We start from the raw sequence: 18,149 nt of genomic DNA on the forward strand, positions 1-18,149 counted from the left end.
TTTGGCCTCGGACTCACTTGTTGAGGAATCCATGGCCCTTGGGTTCATGCAGGTAACTTTGGTTTGTATCTGACCCCTTATCTAGCTAATTTTAATGTATTCTCGTAATAACCCATGCTTCTTTCTGACAGAGCTTTGTTTGGGTCGGAGAGTACACACTCCGAGCTCAAAAGTCCCAAACAACACCCTGGTGAATGCTAAGAGCATGGATGACATCTTTGCCCGGCACAGGGAGTTGACCCAACGGTTACGAGACCTCAAGTTAGAGAATGACGATGAGCTTCATATCCCACGATGTGAGCTATAGAGTGCTCAAGACCACTTGAACAAGGCCGAGATGAGGATTAAATGCTTGATGGACAAGGATTAGAGGCGTGAAGGGGAGGTCGAGGCCACATGAGCTTGAAAAAAGGAGGAGTTAATTAAATCCTCATATTTTGATAGACTCTGTGCTGAAAGGGCCGTCATCTACTTTGAAGTGGGGTTCAAGAATTCCTTGGCCCAATTCCAAGCTAATGGCTATTCTGCCAAGCAACCGAACTCATTCCTGGATTTAGATATGGCTCTTGAAGATATGCCCGAGGAGGGAGAAATGTCCGAGCAAGATGACCAGACCAAGGGTGGAGATGCAGCCGACCCCTAGTCTCTCTGAATTTAATTTTTCCATTTTTATGTCATGCTTGGCGCTTTTTTATTTGTAATGGCTGGTTTGGATTTACGAAAAATTTTATGCTTCATAATTTACATTCATAGCTTCAATAAACTTGTAATACCCGAGCTGGATGGTTGTCTGTGTCCTTTTGACTTGAAACCCAAAGTGATTAACAAACACAAAACCCGAACATGATAGATGTCCGAACCATTTGAACCCTTTTGACTTGAAACCAAAATCGGCTAAGTAATAAACATCAAACCCAAATAGGATGACTATTCGAGCCCCTTTGACTTGAAACCAAAATTGGCTAAGAAATAAACATAAAACTCAAACACGATGGATGTCTGAGCCCTTTTGGAACTTGAAACCCCAATTTGGCTAAGTAATAAACATAAAACCCAAACATTATGGTTTTCCGAGATTTTTTGACTTGAAACTAAAATTGACTAAGTAATAAACATAAAACCCAAACAAGATGGTTCTCCGTGCCATTTTGACTTGAAACCAAGATTGGCTAAGTAATTTTGCGAAGCCGAGATGGGGCTTATATATGGATTCATCATACGTGGGTTTATACAGCATCGAACTAGTCGGGCTTTGATGATTGCCACTTTCGTGGATTTTGTTTTTATGAATGTCGCAATTTTGGTTTTACATAGTGGCGAGCTGATGGTCGGGCTTTGGTGAATATCATATTCATGGACTTTTTTTTATGAATGCTACCTTCGTGGTTTTATTTAGTGTCGAGCTGATGGTCAGGCTTTGACGGATGTCACATTCGTGGATTTTGTCTTTTAAGAATGCCACATTCGTTGTCTTACATAGTGCGAGCTTGTCGGGCTTTGGTGAATGCCACATTCGTGGACTTTGTTTTTTAATAATACCAAATTTTTTGGCTTACATAGTGCCGAGCTGGTCAGGCTTTGGTGAATGCCATATTTGTGGACTTTGTTTTTATGAATGCCACATTCGTGGTCTTACATAGTTCTGAGATGGTTGGGATTTCATAATTCCATATTCGTGGACTTATATAGTGCCGAGCTGGTCGGGATTATTCATGAAAGCCACATTTGTGGGATTTGTTTCTGTGAATGCCACATTCATTGGCTTACATAGTTCCGTGCTGATAATCGGGCTTCCGAGATGAGTTCCATATTCGTAGGCTTTGTTTATATAAATCCCACATTCTTGGACTTATATAGTGTCAAGATGGTCAGGCTTATTCAGGAATGCCACATTTGTGTGCTTTGTTTCTATGAATGTCACATTTGTGAACTTACATAATGTCGAGCTGAGGGTCGGGCTTTTGTAAATGCCACGTTCGTGGATTTACATGATGACGAGTTGGTCAGAATTTTATGAATAGCATATTCGTGGGTTATATGGCATTGAGCTAGTCGAGCTTTTCAGAGTTTTTCAATCCGGAGGTGTCTTTGTAAAATGGCTTTCACGCCCAAAAATCAGTCCACGTAAACCACATCCATGAAAATTATTTAAATTGGTTGTTTATTTTATTCAATTAATTTTAAATGCTTAAATGATATATTTTATATGATTATAAATTGCACGATTTCATGAAATTAAGGATTTTGTCCGGATATTCGATATTAAGCCGAGGAAAAGAGATCTGGGACGAGTAAGATGAGAATATTTTTCGATAAATGTTTTTAAGGCTCAATAATATGATAAATTTTCTAAAAATGGTGGACAAATTATTCACGATCGAGCCTTATTTTATCCAGGAAGTCGGTTTTAGTCAAACAAAAGACTTTTATGGGCCCGAAATTTATTATTTTTGAAAACTATTTTTGTAACTTTTATTTTATATTTAATTAGGCCTTAATGGACCTAATTTACCTAGGATTTATGGGCCTAAGTATTTCTAAACCAAAAATCTAGAAACCTAACTTTTAGAAACACTAGAATTCGAAATTTATAAAAGCAAACCTAGGGTTGAGGACTCCTACCAGCAGCAGAAAATCACACACATCACACATTGAAATTTTCGAAAATTTCGGGAGCAAAAATCCAAGGTGGTTCATGACTTGTTCGTTCTTCTTCGCAACCCGTGCCAACAATTGACTATTTGAGCGTTCTAAACGCAAAGACAAGCTTCTAAACTTTCTTTTTTCCACCATTCTATCCATAATATGTGTGTTCTACTTTTGAAGCATGAAAATTATATTGATCAAACTATTTGACAATTGGATGAATATTATTCAAAGATTTTACGTTTTTACGCTTGTTTGAGGCGCTTTATAATGTCTAAGGACACATTGCCAATATGAGATATTTATGAGTCGTAAAAAGAGTCTTTTAATGGCGGAACGTAGGCTGGAATCGTGCAAGGCTAATGGAAGTCGAACCTAGGGTTTGATATGGTTTCTCTTGGGTTATAGTGAACGGCTAGGGGGCCACCGGACCAGGGGCTCAACCAGGCTCGGTCAAGGCATTGTGATGGTTGTTTCCTAGATCTAGGGAGAGTCCTAGGATGGCTGGACTCAACGACGAGCAAGGGAAGAGGAGCCGCGAGCCCTAGGGTTTCTCGTGCATGCGTTTGTGCACGCGGCTTGGCTGCAACAGCTGAGGGCTGGTGCACTGGTCAAGGCTCGGTCAGGTAGGGTCCAGGAGGGTCTGGGCAAGGTTCGGTCCAGGGTGGCTCGTGGTTTGGGTGATGTGAACGATTCTAGGGAGGAATGGTTTGAACCTGGCTAGAAAGAAGGGAAAGTGGTTCGAACCGTAGTTCACGGGGGGTGGTTCGTGGTTCACGAGGGTAGTTTAGAGATTAAAAGCTTATATTTAAAATTTGAGAATAAAATATTAAGTTTGGAATTAATTCGGGTGTAAAACGCTTCACGGTTTAGTTATAAAGTAATTAAATCGAAAAAGTCGGATTTATGTCTAAGAAAAATATTAGAAGTCAAATTTAAACTTATATGATGGTTCAGGATAGGTTCGAGTCAAGAAAGTAAGAAAAATTCAAAATTGAGAAGTTCGAGGTCCAAGTGTAAAATGATCATTTTACGTCCCGGGTAGGTCGAAAAGTCTGTACAATGTCCTGAAGAATCATAATACATGCTAAATTATATTTTAAAATGTTTATAATGAAAATATGATTTTTTATGATATATACAAAGGCTCTATGATTTTGCCTGAAAAATGTTATTTTACGACTTTTGAAAGAAAATGATATTTTATAAATAAAAAGAAAGGGAAAAATATTTTGAAGGATATGAATTGATTGTGATAACGAGGATATAATGAGGATATCATGAGAGAAAAGACCCTAGAGGGAGCCCATTACGGGAGAAGGCCACAAAAGGAGCCCAATGATCGTATTTCCATTTTTGGTCACGGCTCAGTGACGAGGGTTGCTGACGCTCCACTCTCACGTACTTGGTGTATATAGACTGATGAGTCGACCAGATAATGAATGATAAAAGATAAAAGATAGTCATTTTCAAGTATCAAACTTAACCAAAAATGATATATGACGAGGAAACGATTTATGCTGTTATCTGCTAAATAATTTATGAAAATGATATATGTTTATGAATTTTTACGCCAGCTTATTTTATTAAAATATTTATTTTAAAGCTACATGTGCATGTATATGTATTATTTTCTACGTACGGTTACAACGTGTTGAGTCATTACACTCGCTAGGTTTGAATGTTCGCAGGTGAGGATGATTTTGAGGGAGACGCTGATGTTTGAGTAGATCGGGTCTGGTAGTACACTTCCGAGGGGCTTTTATTTTTTGCACTAGCTTAAGATTTAAGATTCTAAAGTAAAGATCTTGAGAATTATTTATTTAAATATTTTATACTTTATTTTGAAGTTTAATTGTTAGATTATTTTAAAATTGACGCACAATTTGTGGTTGACGATTTATAGATTTTTTTTGCATTTGAGGTTTTAAAATTACTAGTTTTTATGTTGAATGGTTTTGAAATTAGAAGAAAATTTTTAATAAAAAAAATCTCTATTATTTAATTAAATTTTAAAGTTAAAAATAAGGGACGTTTCAATGGCCAATCCATGTTGCGATTACATTCTATTGTATTGAGTTACTTTACCACATCCGACGTTTCAAAGATAACTAACTGTATGATCAATATGTGTCGGAGGAAGGCCAAAGATAACTAACCAGTGACCACAACAACTAGTATTTTTGAAGAGGGCTAGGATTTTTGCCTTATCTCGACGAGGTTTGATTGAATCCCGTATTTATTAGAGTTTTTCCTTTATCGACAACTAACAGCGTTAGAGCTTGAATTCTCGTCCACATTAGTAGGCTTAGACTTCTAGTAAACAGTTCGGACTTTTAATAAATATGGTTGAGGAGTCCGTTCTTGTTAGAAATCAATGAGCTCGGACTCCTGGGCTCGGACACCTTACTATATGGTTGGTTTTGGTAACTGGGTCTTGATCAATAATGAGGTCTGTGCCTTAAAGCATTGGGGCCAATTTTGAGATGAGCTTGAATTTATCAAGATGTTTATATTGATGTTTACTAATTTTATATGTCACTTTATATTACAATCTTTAAAATATCTTTAAAATCTAAAGCTAACCCCTGTTACAAATTTTCTTATTTAAAGTGTCACTTTAAATAATTTTAGCGGGACAGAAATTTTATTGTTTTAATAATATAATATTTTAAAATTAGTACAGTACATTCTTGTTTTATATAATAGTTGTTTACTAATTTGAACGATGATCTTTACCCACTGGGTCATAAATATATTATTGAAAAGTCAAATAATACCAGTAAATGATGTGTCTTTAAATATTTTCTATCACATTTTTAAAATATTTATGTCATTAGAGTTCATAATTTTCATTCGATAATCTAGAATTCATAAAACTATGGCTGTGATGTGGAAGTTGTTTTAATATAAACAAAATTTTAGCATTGTAAATTTTAAGAAACTTGGTAATCAATGAAGATATTTACAAAAAAATGTGCACTTTTTTTTATATCATTGTAATTTTAAATTGTGGAAAAACTCAATTTTCAAAAAAATTAAATAATATTGAGTCATTTGCAATAATCGATATACCAAATTAATAGTTTATTGATATATAGCTAATGTATTAAAGGAATATGAATTCTGTTTTAGAATATGAAAAGATCACTTGTATTTAAAAAATATGGGCAATATAAAAGTGAAACATTACCAACCGGGAATATGGAACAAATTGTATGCCAATTATGAATTGACAAAAGCTTGTGTGAGGCGATCTTACGAGTAGCATTTTTTGATACAGATATTTTATTTGGGCTATCCATGAAAAAGTATTATTTTTTATGCTAAGAGTATTATTTTTATTATGAATATCCGTAAGGTTGACCGGTCTCATAGATAAAAATCCGCGAGACCGTCTCACAAGAGACCTACTCTTATGAATTAACAATTGTGGTCCAATTAGCATTTTGAATAAATAAATTTGATTCTAATTAATGGTCAATTTTATTCAAAACACCCACTATGAATTTATGGTCTACCACCCCTAATCAAATCTAAATAAATTGGCCGAAATGGAATAGATTCACTCTTAATTTAATTTATTTCAGTATTTTTTTAGTTAATATCTATGCCATGTGGGGGGACAAAAATAAAAATTATTATTGTGGGGAACAAAAAATATCACATGAATTTTAAATTCTTATCACGTACGAGGTAAACGCTTGTCTTAGAGAAAAAACTATTGGAACTCATAGTGTTCTGTATTTCCTTTCGACTAATCATCCTCTCATAATTTATATATTATTATTATTATTATGAGCGGGTCTCATGTGAGATCGTCTCACGGATCAAAATCTGTTAGACGGGTCAACCTACCCATATTCACAATAAAAAGTAATACTCTTAGCATAAAAAATAATAATTTTTCATGGATAACCAAAATAAGAGACCCGTCTCACAAATACAATCCGTGAGACCGTCTCACACAAGTTTTTGCTTATTATTATTGTTCATAAATATAATATAAACATCCTGTCAACTGTGCTTTAAAAGACCCATAAAAACAAAACAATTATTTCTCTACGTCGAGAGCTTTCCATTTATTTCTTTCATCTCTTCTTAAAACCACTGGTACAACGAATTCTCTTCCTTCCTTAAGCTGGAGTGGTACAGTGAATTCTCTTCCTTCCTTCTTTTATCCTGTTAGCTAGAGCGGCCAAGACGCATAATCTGGGCTATTTAATTGCACCTTGTTCTTTATATTATTCATTATATACAAAGGGAGAGTAGTATCTACCACATACGAATTTAGGAAGACAATACCTCAATTTTTCTTAGACAACTCATCCCAAACCTAAGATTTCTATGTTAGATGAGTTTTAAGTCGTCGATTCTTAAACAAGAATTTTATGTTTGAATATTACGACACAATGTGCCTTAGGTAACAATGAAAATATAGGAAAGTGGAACTCAAAGGGGAACTTAATATAAATTGCAGCCTACATTGAAGAACGCAATATTAGGCTCTGCACTCTTTTCTTAATTATCTTCAAACGATTGTTAGTTCAAAACATGATACAAACTTTTCTATGCAATGAAGGCAGATCTGTCGTTGCATAAACCATATAGAAAATGGCTGGTCACTGCACGGTACTTTTGATGCTAAGAGAAGCATAGGCTAACAACTTTTGTCCGCACAACCAGCCGACTCGGTGACTGATGGAACAATGGTGATTCTTCTTTGCTCCGGTGAACAAAAACCCAGCATCATTGGCTCGCTTTGACTCGAATGAGGAAAGGACAGCTCAATCAGCCGAAAATTTCCTATGTTTCAAGATACGGTTCTTGCATAGCAAACGGAAGCAAGGTAAAGATTTTTTGCCCATTTCTCCTGAAAGTAAAGTGGTTTTCAGGTTTCAAGAAAAGATCAAAAGGGATAATAAATGTTAAAAGAACGAGAAAAGAAAGATACATAATTCTAAAAAAATGCCAACCTTGACATGCGCACTCGGAAAAGCAGAAGTTCGAAGGGTCTCCTGTGTTTCATCTGTTGGTTTTCTTCTGGGCATGCTAAGAACAAGAGCCGACTGATCTGTTGTCCCTGCCATCGAAGTGATACGGTACCCAGCTTCCCACCTTCTATGAACACCTTCACTGGGATAAAGAAAGTCCAACTCCACAACCTAGAGTTCAATGAATAGATACAATGAGACTGTATTCTTTTGGGTTAGATAAACTGGTAACCGTAACATAACAACATGAACCTGATCGGAAAACCCTGCCCCACGAGACATAACAATTGCCCATCTGGATCCAGCAGTAGCCATGGCGGTGACATAGAATCCCTCCCGCCATTTTTTATTGATCCACTTGAATGGAAATGATTCACTAACTTTATATGATTGTTGCAAATACTGGGTACCTATATTTGGAAAGTAAAACTGGAGGTTAACGGCATGTAATAGTAGCAAGTGTAACAATTAATTGGGTTGTGAGTTGTGAGACTAACACCTTTAGACATGATTACTAACGAGCTCCCGTTGTCCGCCCCTGCTATTGCACTGATGTAGAAATTCTTCTCCCACTTATCAATTATCCATTCCTAATGACAATATAATTAATTAATGGTGTCTGAAATTCAATTATTTAAACAATGGCTCGATATTATATTTCCAATCGTAAATATTTAGAGCCTCGGCTAAAATCAATACCAATAATTTTTTCAAACTTCGCTTTTTAACTTAATTTTGAGCTGGTGTGACATGTAAAGATTAAAAATTACAGACTGGATGTACGCAGAAAAAAAGAAACCTTGTGAAGAAAATGAGGTGAGAGTTCATAAACTTGATCACTAAATCCAGTTCCAGCATCCATTATTAGAGCCCACAGATTTAAGCAAGATCCCACAGAACTAATAAATAGTCCATCCTCGTTTCCTTTCTCGATATGCTGAGAAAGCCTCGTGTCTGCGACATTGTAGTGATATCTAAAGGAAAAAATGTAAGATATAACTACTGTTCCAATGAAAAATAGAGGATGAAACTTAAGCCATTAATGCTTGCCTTTGCTTCATAGGGCGTCGAGCATTATACACGCTAATCCATTGTGTGGCCGGCATTCCAATACGGACCTTTTTCTTTGGTTGCTCATCATCACCACCTTCATCCTCGTCCATCATAAGCCGTCCTCTCTTTTGTCCCACTTGATATATGAGCTTCAATGAGGTAAAAATTGTGCCGTGAGAACAAAATCAAAAGTGAGCAAATTTATGTAACATCCACAAAATAATCCCAGATATACTAAAACAATTTCAAATACCTTCTGAGCACCTTCAGTGTTGATTGGCCTGATGTCTGGATTTGGACCAACTATTCCATCGAAGAGGGAGATGTACTTTGCGTAATTAGGCTTTTCATCAAATTTTAAGTTCACAACATACTCAACAAACTGCCGGAAAGGTGCAGGGCAGAAGCAACAAAGAGCTTCGGGAGAGGTTGACATCTTTTTTTTGCACACGAGGAAGCCTTTATTCTCACCCTATAAAAGCACCAAAGCATGAGAATTGCTAATAAATAGTCAACGAACATGCTTTTGGAGCTGCGACTACCAACCTGGAACCCCTGCCAAGGAAGACGACCACGTAGAAGAAAAATTAGAGTATAAGCAAGGGACTCCAAATCGTCTCTACGGCTACCAGTTCTTCCCAGATGGGCATGCGCACTGGCATATCGCACAGTTCCCCTGAAAACCCAAATTTTTCATGCATAAACATTACCATTGATTTGAAAATTGAAATAGTATAAAATTTCATCCTAGATGGAAAAACAACAAAAAACTTCACCTGAACACGTCTGGCCGTTGATCATAGTCAACATGAAGGCTAGTCGAAGTATCACGCCAACGGGTGGCTGAAATTTCATAAGAGTGGCACAAGTAAGCATGTCTTGCTTATATCTACAATTTGCTTTGTCATAAATATGCTACTGTTTGACAGAAATTACCCAATCCAAGGTCAACCAAAAAGAGCTTTTTCTCGTCAGTTGTACCAGGTGGACCAAGCAAAAAGTTTTCTGGCTTCACATCACCATGCACATATCTGAAGAAATAAGGAATAATATTAATTAGATTTTTTGAAGTAATACAGGATGATTGAACTCCATACCACATGATCATAACACTACAGCAGGAACATTAATTGATTTTCTTCCAAATCAACTATTAGCTCAATAAACATTCAACTACAGATTTCTTGTCTCAAAACATTAAAATTTCTATGACCCAAAGATAGTTGTCAGATCTTAAGCCTTGTGGTAGGTGCATCCAAGTCTCAGCCTCTCCCATAATCCAATGCTAGCGATTAACAATATCTACAACACTCTCTAAAAGATGCAAGTACAAATCTTTCAGGATTAAACAAGTTAATCTCCACGATATTTCAAAAAATGCAATAAGAAACATCCGCAAAGTTTGTTTCTTATTTCCAGAAACAATTTCTCATCCCCAAAATAAAAACAGAAACTACCATTGATTTTTTCTTTATTTTCCCAGAATAATATTTCCATCCTATTCACATCTTCCAACATAACCAATTTGTTTAAACAAACTTCTCACGATTTCCAAAAATTAATATTCTCATATTATATTCTAACCCAAAATTTATTCAAAATTCTAAATTTTGAAATAATTGTAACATTTCTGTCATGAATTGGCATCTTCAGAAACAATTTCATTTTCACATATCAACACAAAATATCAATTTAATTTTCTGGCAACATTCCCCCAAAATATTCCCAAAAACTCTTCCCCTGATACTCCCAACTTAAAACCGAAATTGTCATCATTTTTCCAGAAAAGGTAATTTGGAAAGATTACCCCCTAGAGTGTAACTTCTCTAAAATGGAGATGGCTTCAATGGCAATGCATGCCACCATTTCAATAGACATCCTGCAAAAGGGACATGATGATGTTACATGCAAGCCATATAATAAAAGACAAAAGCCAAAAGGTATACAAATCATCAATTACGTAGGAGACATACATGTGGGAATTGTTGTTCCAGACGTCCCACAAACTAGGACCAAGCATATCCATGATCTGTAAAAAGAAAAAATATTATTTTTACCCTTAGAGGGAAAATGAAAAGAAAAGGTATGGAAAAAAATATGTACTAGAGATCAGATAATCCACCATTATATAGTAGTCATTTTGCCGTCCCTTGAAATGGACATGTGGAATGCCATGACTGCCACCGAGCACACTAAATCAAAATAGTGATTTAGTTCAATTCTGTAACGTTCATGGAAGAGAAATATTGAAACTTAGCAACAGAGAAACGATAATGAAATCACTCACTTATAGACTTGCCACTCATATGGTGGTCCATAATTACAACCTTTGCTGCTACGGTGCTCAAACTTCATAGCAACCTATGAAACAAAAGAATGTTCCGTCACACAAACAAAGATCAATGCTGCAGAAAATAGGGCCAGGATCCTAAGTATATACCTCTACAGCTCCTGAACCTGTTCTTTCATTAGGATTTGGAGGATTGATTCGGCGACCTACATAAACTTGCCCAAACCCTCCTTTCCCCAGTTTCTTCTCAACTCTATACGCTGGAGAACCACCAACTTGAACCTGTTAAGGATAAAGCAGATTCAATTAACTCTGACACTCCAAGCTGGAAAGAATCAATAGCTCTTATACTGAATTCTTTATGAAATCGAACTAAAACCATCGCTAAAATAAACTGAATTAGAAAGATAAATGAAAATTATTTATTGCATGTCATAGCTTCCTAATAAAAAAACATCATGTTGTGTCCCTTAACAAACTCGTTTATCTCATTAAAGCAAAAAATTTGTAACCTTCGGACAAAGTCAATAACAGCATCAATGTGATGCATAGTATCAAAATAAGTGTAACAACTACAAACAATATAAGCCATCCAGACAAGATACATTTTGATCGCTCAAAAGGTTGATTTTAGGCCAAGTAGCAAATAACAACAAGCATCCTATCAATTTTTACACCAAGTAACACATAGCAACAATCATTGCGGTATCAATTGCTACACCAAGAAGGAAGAAGCCATGAAGGCAGGTTGCCAAAAAGAACGACCATTTACTCTGAATTTTAAATTTCCCAATAAACGACAATTTCAATATGAAAACAAAATAAAAATATACTTTTAGTGCCATATATTTTTTTAAAAAACACCCTTTAGGTTTCAATTTCACGGCCTAAGACCAATTCCGGGCTTAGTCACTGCACAGAGCAACAGCAAACCCCATATCAAGTTTATTGCCCCGGAATGAACCTAGTCCAGGAGAACCCAAAAGGTGAACCAAGAAATAATGTAAGCATATAAATCGCAGAGAAATTTAGAGCCTGAGCTTAAGTCATCCTCGTTTATAATCATCTAATCCATCTCTTAGACACCAGAACTTTTACATATTAACCAAAATAAACTTCTTCAAATTAATCTGAAAAAGCCAATACACGCGTATAAAATACCCATTCACAAAAAAAAAAAAAAAAATTGAAACAACATGTCACCAACCCTTTCAGGAAGAGGAGCGGTAGTTCCTTCATCCTCGGGTCCCGCACCCTTATCACCACTGCCACGCGCACCACTGTTATTCTCGTTCATCTTCTTTTCCCCTACCTCTTCTTTCACTTCCTCAACTCTGTTACTATCTACAGCCTTATCCGACGTTGTTTCCGTCAAAACACCGGAACCATCTACCTCAACCTCAACTTCCTTATCCTTATTTCTCCTCCCTGCAGTACGCCTGGTTCTCCGTACAAATACAGGTGCTTGCGTATCCTGGCACGGGTCGAGTCGAGCAGCAGCGGGTTGGCGTCCTCGGCGCGCTCCGCTACGCAGTCGAGGCATATCTACGGAAACCCATCAACTCTTTCACGAATCCCAGGAATAATTCTTCATCAAAACCCAGCTTCTTCCCTCAGATCCCAAATAAAATGTCAAAGTTTCACACAAAAAATAAATAAATAAATAAATCGTAAAGAACTAGGCAATCAATAACCAATCGATAGTTGGCTTCTGATTATATGAATCCCGATTAAACATGCATGCGTGTGAACAAGTAGATTCCGAAAATTGTAACCAAAATCAAAAAGGGGGAATTAGGGCAGGGAGTGGCTCGAAAAAAGGTTGTACCACCAAAAATAGTGGTGTATATCAAGAGAGATGACCAAGCAATGCTTCTCTCTCTCTCTCTCCTGAAATTGGGTATATTTCGGGTGTGGCGGGCCCATGGGCCATTTTACGCCAATCCATTGGTTTGACCTCTGTTTAAAGCCTGTAATATATTTTGGCCCAACCCAACATTATGGGCTTCGATATTGCCCAATTGTTTTAAGTAGGCGTGACCCGTTCCTTCTACACAAGAAGCAGCAGCCACCGAGAATTCAAGGTGAGAGCTGTTTTTTGTTTCGAAGATTTTCGTTCGCTATTGTGTTCTCGTTCCGTAGTCTGTGGCCGATTTTGATTGATTGTGTGTTTCATGACTCGATCTCAGATTTTAGCGTTTTTTTTATGTTAATTGCTGCGTTTATTGACGATAATAATCAGAGAGTGGATGGCTGATAAATTTTTTTATGCTTTATGCGAAATTCCAGATTCTGTATAATTATTTGGCTAGGTTACTGTTGGAACTTGCTTCCCCCTTTTGTAAGATTATAAATTTCTTACTTGGACGTCTTAGGGATCCATACTGGAGTGGACCAGCTGCTTTCCATCCCTCTCAAATGGATAAAATTAGTAAAAAAAAATCCAGAATATGTCATCGATTAAACTTCTGGGTTCCATTGGGTACGTACATTTTTCAGGTTGACCAACGTGCAGAACGATCTAGAATTGGATGTGGCAAATGTTGAAAATCCTATCATGATGGATTAACGGCAAAATCAGTGATACGTCTGCTGATATGCTAAACAACTCTCTCTGTATTTTTTCTTCATTGGTGCTAAAAAACTACCTTGATCCAAGGATTTGTTGTCATAAATCTAACAGAAGCGAAAGTGTTGAAAAACCATAAAGAGTTAGAAAACCCTTGTGAGATGCTGCAGTAAATTACTTCTGTTTTGATTTACTTAGTTTTGTGTTATTTTTTTGCTTGGTATAGACTAAAGGTCTCCATTTTACAAGAAAGTCTTTCGGTGGTGGTGGATTAATCAATTATTATGGAAGTTGGAGTCACGAATAATCTTGAAGACTTGTTTTTCCTGATTTTAGCTTTCTTACCCGTATGTTCATCATCCTACTAGTTAAAATTTTATAGGCGTTTGCTAAAGATTTGTATTGACTGCTCAAGAGTGTGTGTTAAACGGTAGCAAGGTAAAGATCAAGATCCATCAAACGCTTCATAGCACGTTTGCTTTCTCTGCAGGTAGCCTGAGCTGTATCCGTCAATTCCTTTCGACTTCACCTTGTGAGTGATCCATGGGGACGCCAGAAACATCACGAGAACCTTGCCCTGATCGTATCCTTGATGATGTTGGGGGAGCATTTGGCATGGGTGCTGTTGGTGGTTCAGCTTTCCATTTCTTGAAGGGCATCTACAACTCCCCTAAAGGTGAGCGTCTTATTGGTGGAACTCAAGCGGTTCGAATGAATGCACCTCGCATTGGTGGTAGTTTCGCTGTTTGGGGTGGACTCTTTTCTACATTTGATTGCACAATGGTCTACCTCCGCCAGAAAGAGGATCCTTGGAACTCGATCATTGCTGGTGCTGCAACAGGAGGATTTCTACAGATGCGTCAGGGATTAGGTGCTGCTTCACGATCAGCTATGTTTGGTGGTGTCTTACTTGCTCTGATTGAGGGAGCTGGAATCATGTTAAATAAAATCATGAGTGCTCCTCAGAATCTCCCACCAATGGAGGAGCCACTACCAAATGTTCCTGGTGTGCCTGGATATCCAATGGGACAAATTCCTGGTCAAGCTCCTGCAAATATTGAGAGCTTGGGAGGTGGATCTTCGTCATCTTCATCTTCTTCATGGTTAGGAGGCCTTTTCGGCGGTGGCAAGGAGGAGAAAAGTACTAGTGATGAAAGCAAGACAAAGATCTTGGAGAGTTTTGATGCCCCAACCCCACCATCATTTGATTACAAATAATTCTAGAGCCATTTTCTGGTAAGTCGGTCTGTTCATTTATTGTGTTTTACATCTGTAACAAGGTACTCCGGAGATATGTCTTATGGTTGCCTGCTTGAGTCGACTTATTTCATTGTGTGTCGAGTGATGGAGTTCGAAGATAGGATGATCGATGCTCCAATTTGTTGAAATATGCAATCATCTTTTTGTGTTTACCCAGGTAGTTGCTGCTTGTCTTTCACCTCTGGTAGGCGACATTTTGTCCGGGAATTGGTTGAAGGAAGGAGAAAATGTATTATAAGTTATAGAAGCTTCATCACTTATGTAGCTGGTTTGATATGTCTTAGGAGAACTGAAACTGAACCAATTTACTTGAGATTTTCTTGAGTGTGTGGGAGCAAGGTTTGAACGCATCTTATCTTGATATATTAGAACTATCATATTAATCGGTGAGATAACTTCAAGCTCCTGAAGAATTTTTGAAGGCCTACACTTCCGGTGGTTGGTTATTTGGCTCGATGGCACTTTATATCATCATTGAAATTCTCGCACACTTTGATAATTCAATATCTTGTGATACTCGTTTTCTTATTTAAAAAATTTAACAATTTAATAGGCAAATACTGTAATAATAGATTAGATGGTGAAATTACTGTAATAGGCAAATATTGGAATTTCAGTTTTAGTCTATCTGTCATTCAGTTTATTTCTGCATTTTCATTAGTTAACTGATTGACATTGACATAACTAGATTCCCGAGTTCAGTTTATCACTAAACTGACTTATTATTTGAAAATGAGGTAAAATTGTAAAGTATTTATTCAACTCACCTTCTAAACATCCTTTCACCTACCAACCGATCCTATCTAGGGGTGAGCAAGATTTGGGTTAAACCGAATTAATCGACCAAATCGAGTCAATTCGAAAAATTCGGTTCAGTTATTTCGGAAATTCGGTTTTCAAATTAAAAAATTCGGTTATATCAGTTAATTCGGTTCGGTTACGGTTTTCAAAATTTTGAAATCGGTTAACCAAATTAATCGATATAATAAATACTATTATTTAATAAGTTTTTTTTATTATTTATCAATTTTTTTATATATATATTTAAATTTTTAATTTTAAAATCAACCTTAATTCTAATATAATTTTAAATACCTTGGCTTTCTCGTTTTCACTTCTCTCTTATCCGCTATTGAGTTCATGTGCCGCCCACTCATCTCTAGTCATCGGTCGAGACGATGCCCGCCCATGTTATGTTATTTTATAAAAAAAAACATGTATTAATTGTATTCAAACAAAACTTATGCATTTGTTATGTGTATGATTTTATATTTTTATGCATTTGTGTAGACAGTAGTATTCAAGAAAAATTACATATATAATTAAAGTTAAATCACAATCTTTTAAAGCTAATCAGTTAATATTCGGTTACCGATCGAATTAACCGATTTTAATTTGGTTCGGTTTTCATCGGTTGTAAAAATTAATCGGTCGGTTCGGTTATGGATAAATATTTCGTTTCGGTTCGGTTATAGCTAATTCGATTTGGTCAGTTCGAACCCTCACCCCTAATCCTATCACACTGGAAGATCCCTTGAGGAGTCTGCTGTTAGAATGCTTACATAAAAACAAATAAGTTTTTACTTGGTCCGAAGCCGACCTCATCGACGTCTGAAGAGAACTGATGGAACATAAGTTGAATGTCTTGAGCGAGTTCCAACACATCATCCAAAAGAAGTGGCGTTTTGGGCAAGAAAAAAACGCAACATACAAGAACAACTTCAAGAATTGATGAAGGCTGGACACATTCAGGAAGTATATTTTTCAACTTGTACATAAGTCCTCGGAAAAATGGCGCATGTGCATCAATTCCGTGACCTAAGTAAAGCATGTCTTAAATATTGTTTCTCTTTGCCCCGGATAGACCAGTTGGTCGACTCCATGATCGAGCACTAGATTCTGTGTTTTTGCATGCTTGCCAAGGATACCACCAAAATCCCTTGCCAAATGAATATCAGAGTAAAGTAAGTTTTGTCACATCTATTGGGACTTATTGGTACGTTGTTATGCCATTTTAATATGTTTTGAGGTGTTCTTAGGAGTTTGGTTGGCTTCGGGTCGAAATTTAAAGGTTCAGGGGTAAAATGGTCAATTAGAGTTTCTAGGGGCAAAATGGTCATTTGCACTTAAGGTCGAGTTAGAGGTCCTGGCGGCGCCCTAATCACAATTTGACATGTTTTAAATATTTATGATATCACGTATATGACATTTTATGGAAATATGAAAATTACGCTACATGCTTGATTTTAAGAAATTTACGTATATGCATGATTTTTATAAGTGATGAATATGATGACATGTTTTGAAGGAATGAAGTTGGTTGTGAGACTAAATACGATGATACGATAATATGATGACATGTAAGGCCAAAGCTCAGTGGATGGGTAATATTGTCGCTGATGTCCCCGTCGTCGTGTACCGCGATTATACGTTGATGGATCCATCGAATAATACAATGATACGAAAGTCACAGTTTATGAACAGAATTCAATAAAGGAAATTAATACGTATATGTTGATATGTTGATGCATGTTTTTGACATGCTTATCAGCTTATGTTTATGTTACGTTTATGTTCACTTTTTTACGATCGTGAAGTTTATTTTAAGTACAGTATGTTTTACTGTTGTATGTTATGTATATGTATTTGTTATAACGATTTTGGTTTGCTGAGTCTTTAAACTCACTAGGCATGATTGATGCAGGTGAACATATCGATGAGGAGATTGGAGGTGTCGAAGACTGAGTAAGCAGGCTGGATGCACGCACGCTAACCCGAGGACCTTATTTTTCCACACATCATGTTTATGAGTTAGGAGAGATCATGGATATTTTCTTACATTTTATTATTTATATGTTTATGGTTTGACAAGATTTGTATGTTGCTTATTTGAGTTCTTTTAAAAATTGCAATACTGGTACTCGATAGCGAATACTTTTTATTTTTAAAATATGTGGTTGAGGTAGATACCGCATGCATGCCTTCAATTATTTTTGAAATAAAAATGTGCACTTCGAGATTTAGTTTCATATCAGTTCTCACATACGCACACACCATCACTCACATATACATAGATAATAGAGCGTATTGAAAAGCTGAGTGAGTCCTGCACAAAGACAATAAACTTATGTATGTAGTCTTTGACACATAGACGTTAAATAAGTGTTGGCTGGAAAGGTACTGTCTTCAGTCTAGACTAGGAGTTCAGTTAGACAGTAGTGTAAGTCCTAAGCTGAGTGGGTTTGTACAAGGTGTTGTGTAAATCAAAGTCTTCTAGTGGATCCTACCCGAGGTGATAGAAGAGGTGACGTAAGAAGAGTTGAAGTCTCCGAACATC

General features: G+C 36.6%; 2 protein-coding genes across 4 annotated transcripts; one reads left to right on the forward strand and one right to left on the reverse strand.

Annotated features, from left to right (window-relative positions):
* Positions 1-7,092: 7,092 nt before the first annotated feature.
* LOC140807941 (casein kinase 1-like protein HD16) lies at positions 7,093-12,824 on the reverse strand. Its single transcript, XM_073164900.1, has 16 exons — positions 12,191-12,824; positions 11,134-11,265; positions 10,981-11,054; positions 10,816-10,885; positions 10,667-10,722; positions 10,501-10,572; positions 9,630-9,724; positions 9,470-9,536; positions 9,240-9,369; positions 8,947-9,165; positions 8,691-8,842; positions 8,440-8,614; positions 8,140-8,230; positions 7,893-8,050; positions 7,623-7,811; positions 7,093-7,519 (listed from the first exon to the last, which is right to left on the reverse strand). Exons 1-16 carry the CDS (start codon positions 12,524-12,526, stop codon positions 7,460-7,462), a joined length of 2,076 nt encoding a protein of 691 aa, XP_073021001.1. The 5' UTR covers positions 12,527-12,824; the 3' UTR covers positions 7,093-7,459.
* Positions 12,825-12,955: 131 nt separating this feature from the next.
* LOC140807942 (mitochondrial import inner membrane translocase subunit TIM17-2-like) lies at positions 12,956-15,469 on the forward strand. 3 transcript variants are annotated; one of them, XM_073164904.1, is made up of 4 exons: positions 13,002-13,067; positions 13,273-13,465; positions 14,043-14,788; positions 14,970-15,469. In XM_073164904.1, exon 3 carries the CDS (start codon positions 14,096-14,098, stop codon positions 14,768-14,770), a length of 675 nt encoding a protein of 224 aa, XP_073021005.1. In that variant the 5' UTR covers positions 13,002-13,067; positions 13,273-13,465; positions 14,043-14,095; the 3' UTR covers positions 14,771-14,788; positions 14,970-15,469. The 3 variants fall into 3 exon arrangements, with proteins under 3 accessions (XP_073021002.1, XP_073021005.1, XP_073021004.1); XM_073164901.1 differs by lacking the exon at positions 13,273-13,465 and having other exon boundaries at positions 12,956-13,067; XM_073164903.1 differs by lacking the exon at positions 13,002-13,067 and having other exon boundaries at positions 13,199-13,465.
* The last annotated feature ends 2,680 nt before the right edge of the window (positions 15,470-18,149 follow it).

Source organism: Primulina eburnea, chromosome 12, assembly GCF_022965805.1.
Source record: "Primulina eburnea isolate SZY01 chromosome 12, ASM2296580v1, whole genome shotgun sequence".
Classification (NCBI taxonomy): Eukaryota; Viridiplantae; Streptophyta; class Magnoliopsida; order Lamiales; family Gesneriaceae; genus Primulina; species Primulina eburnea.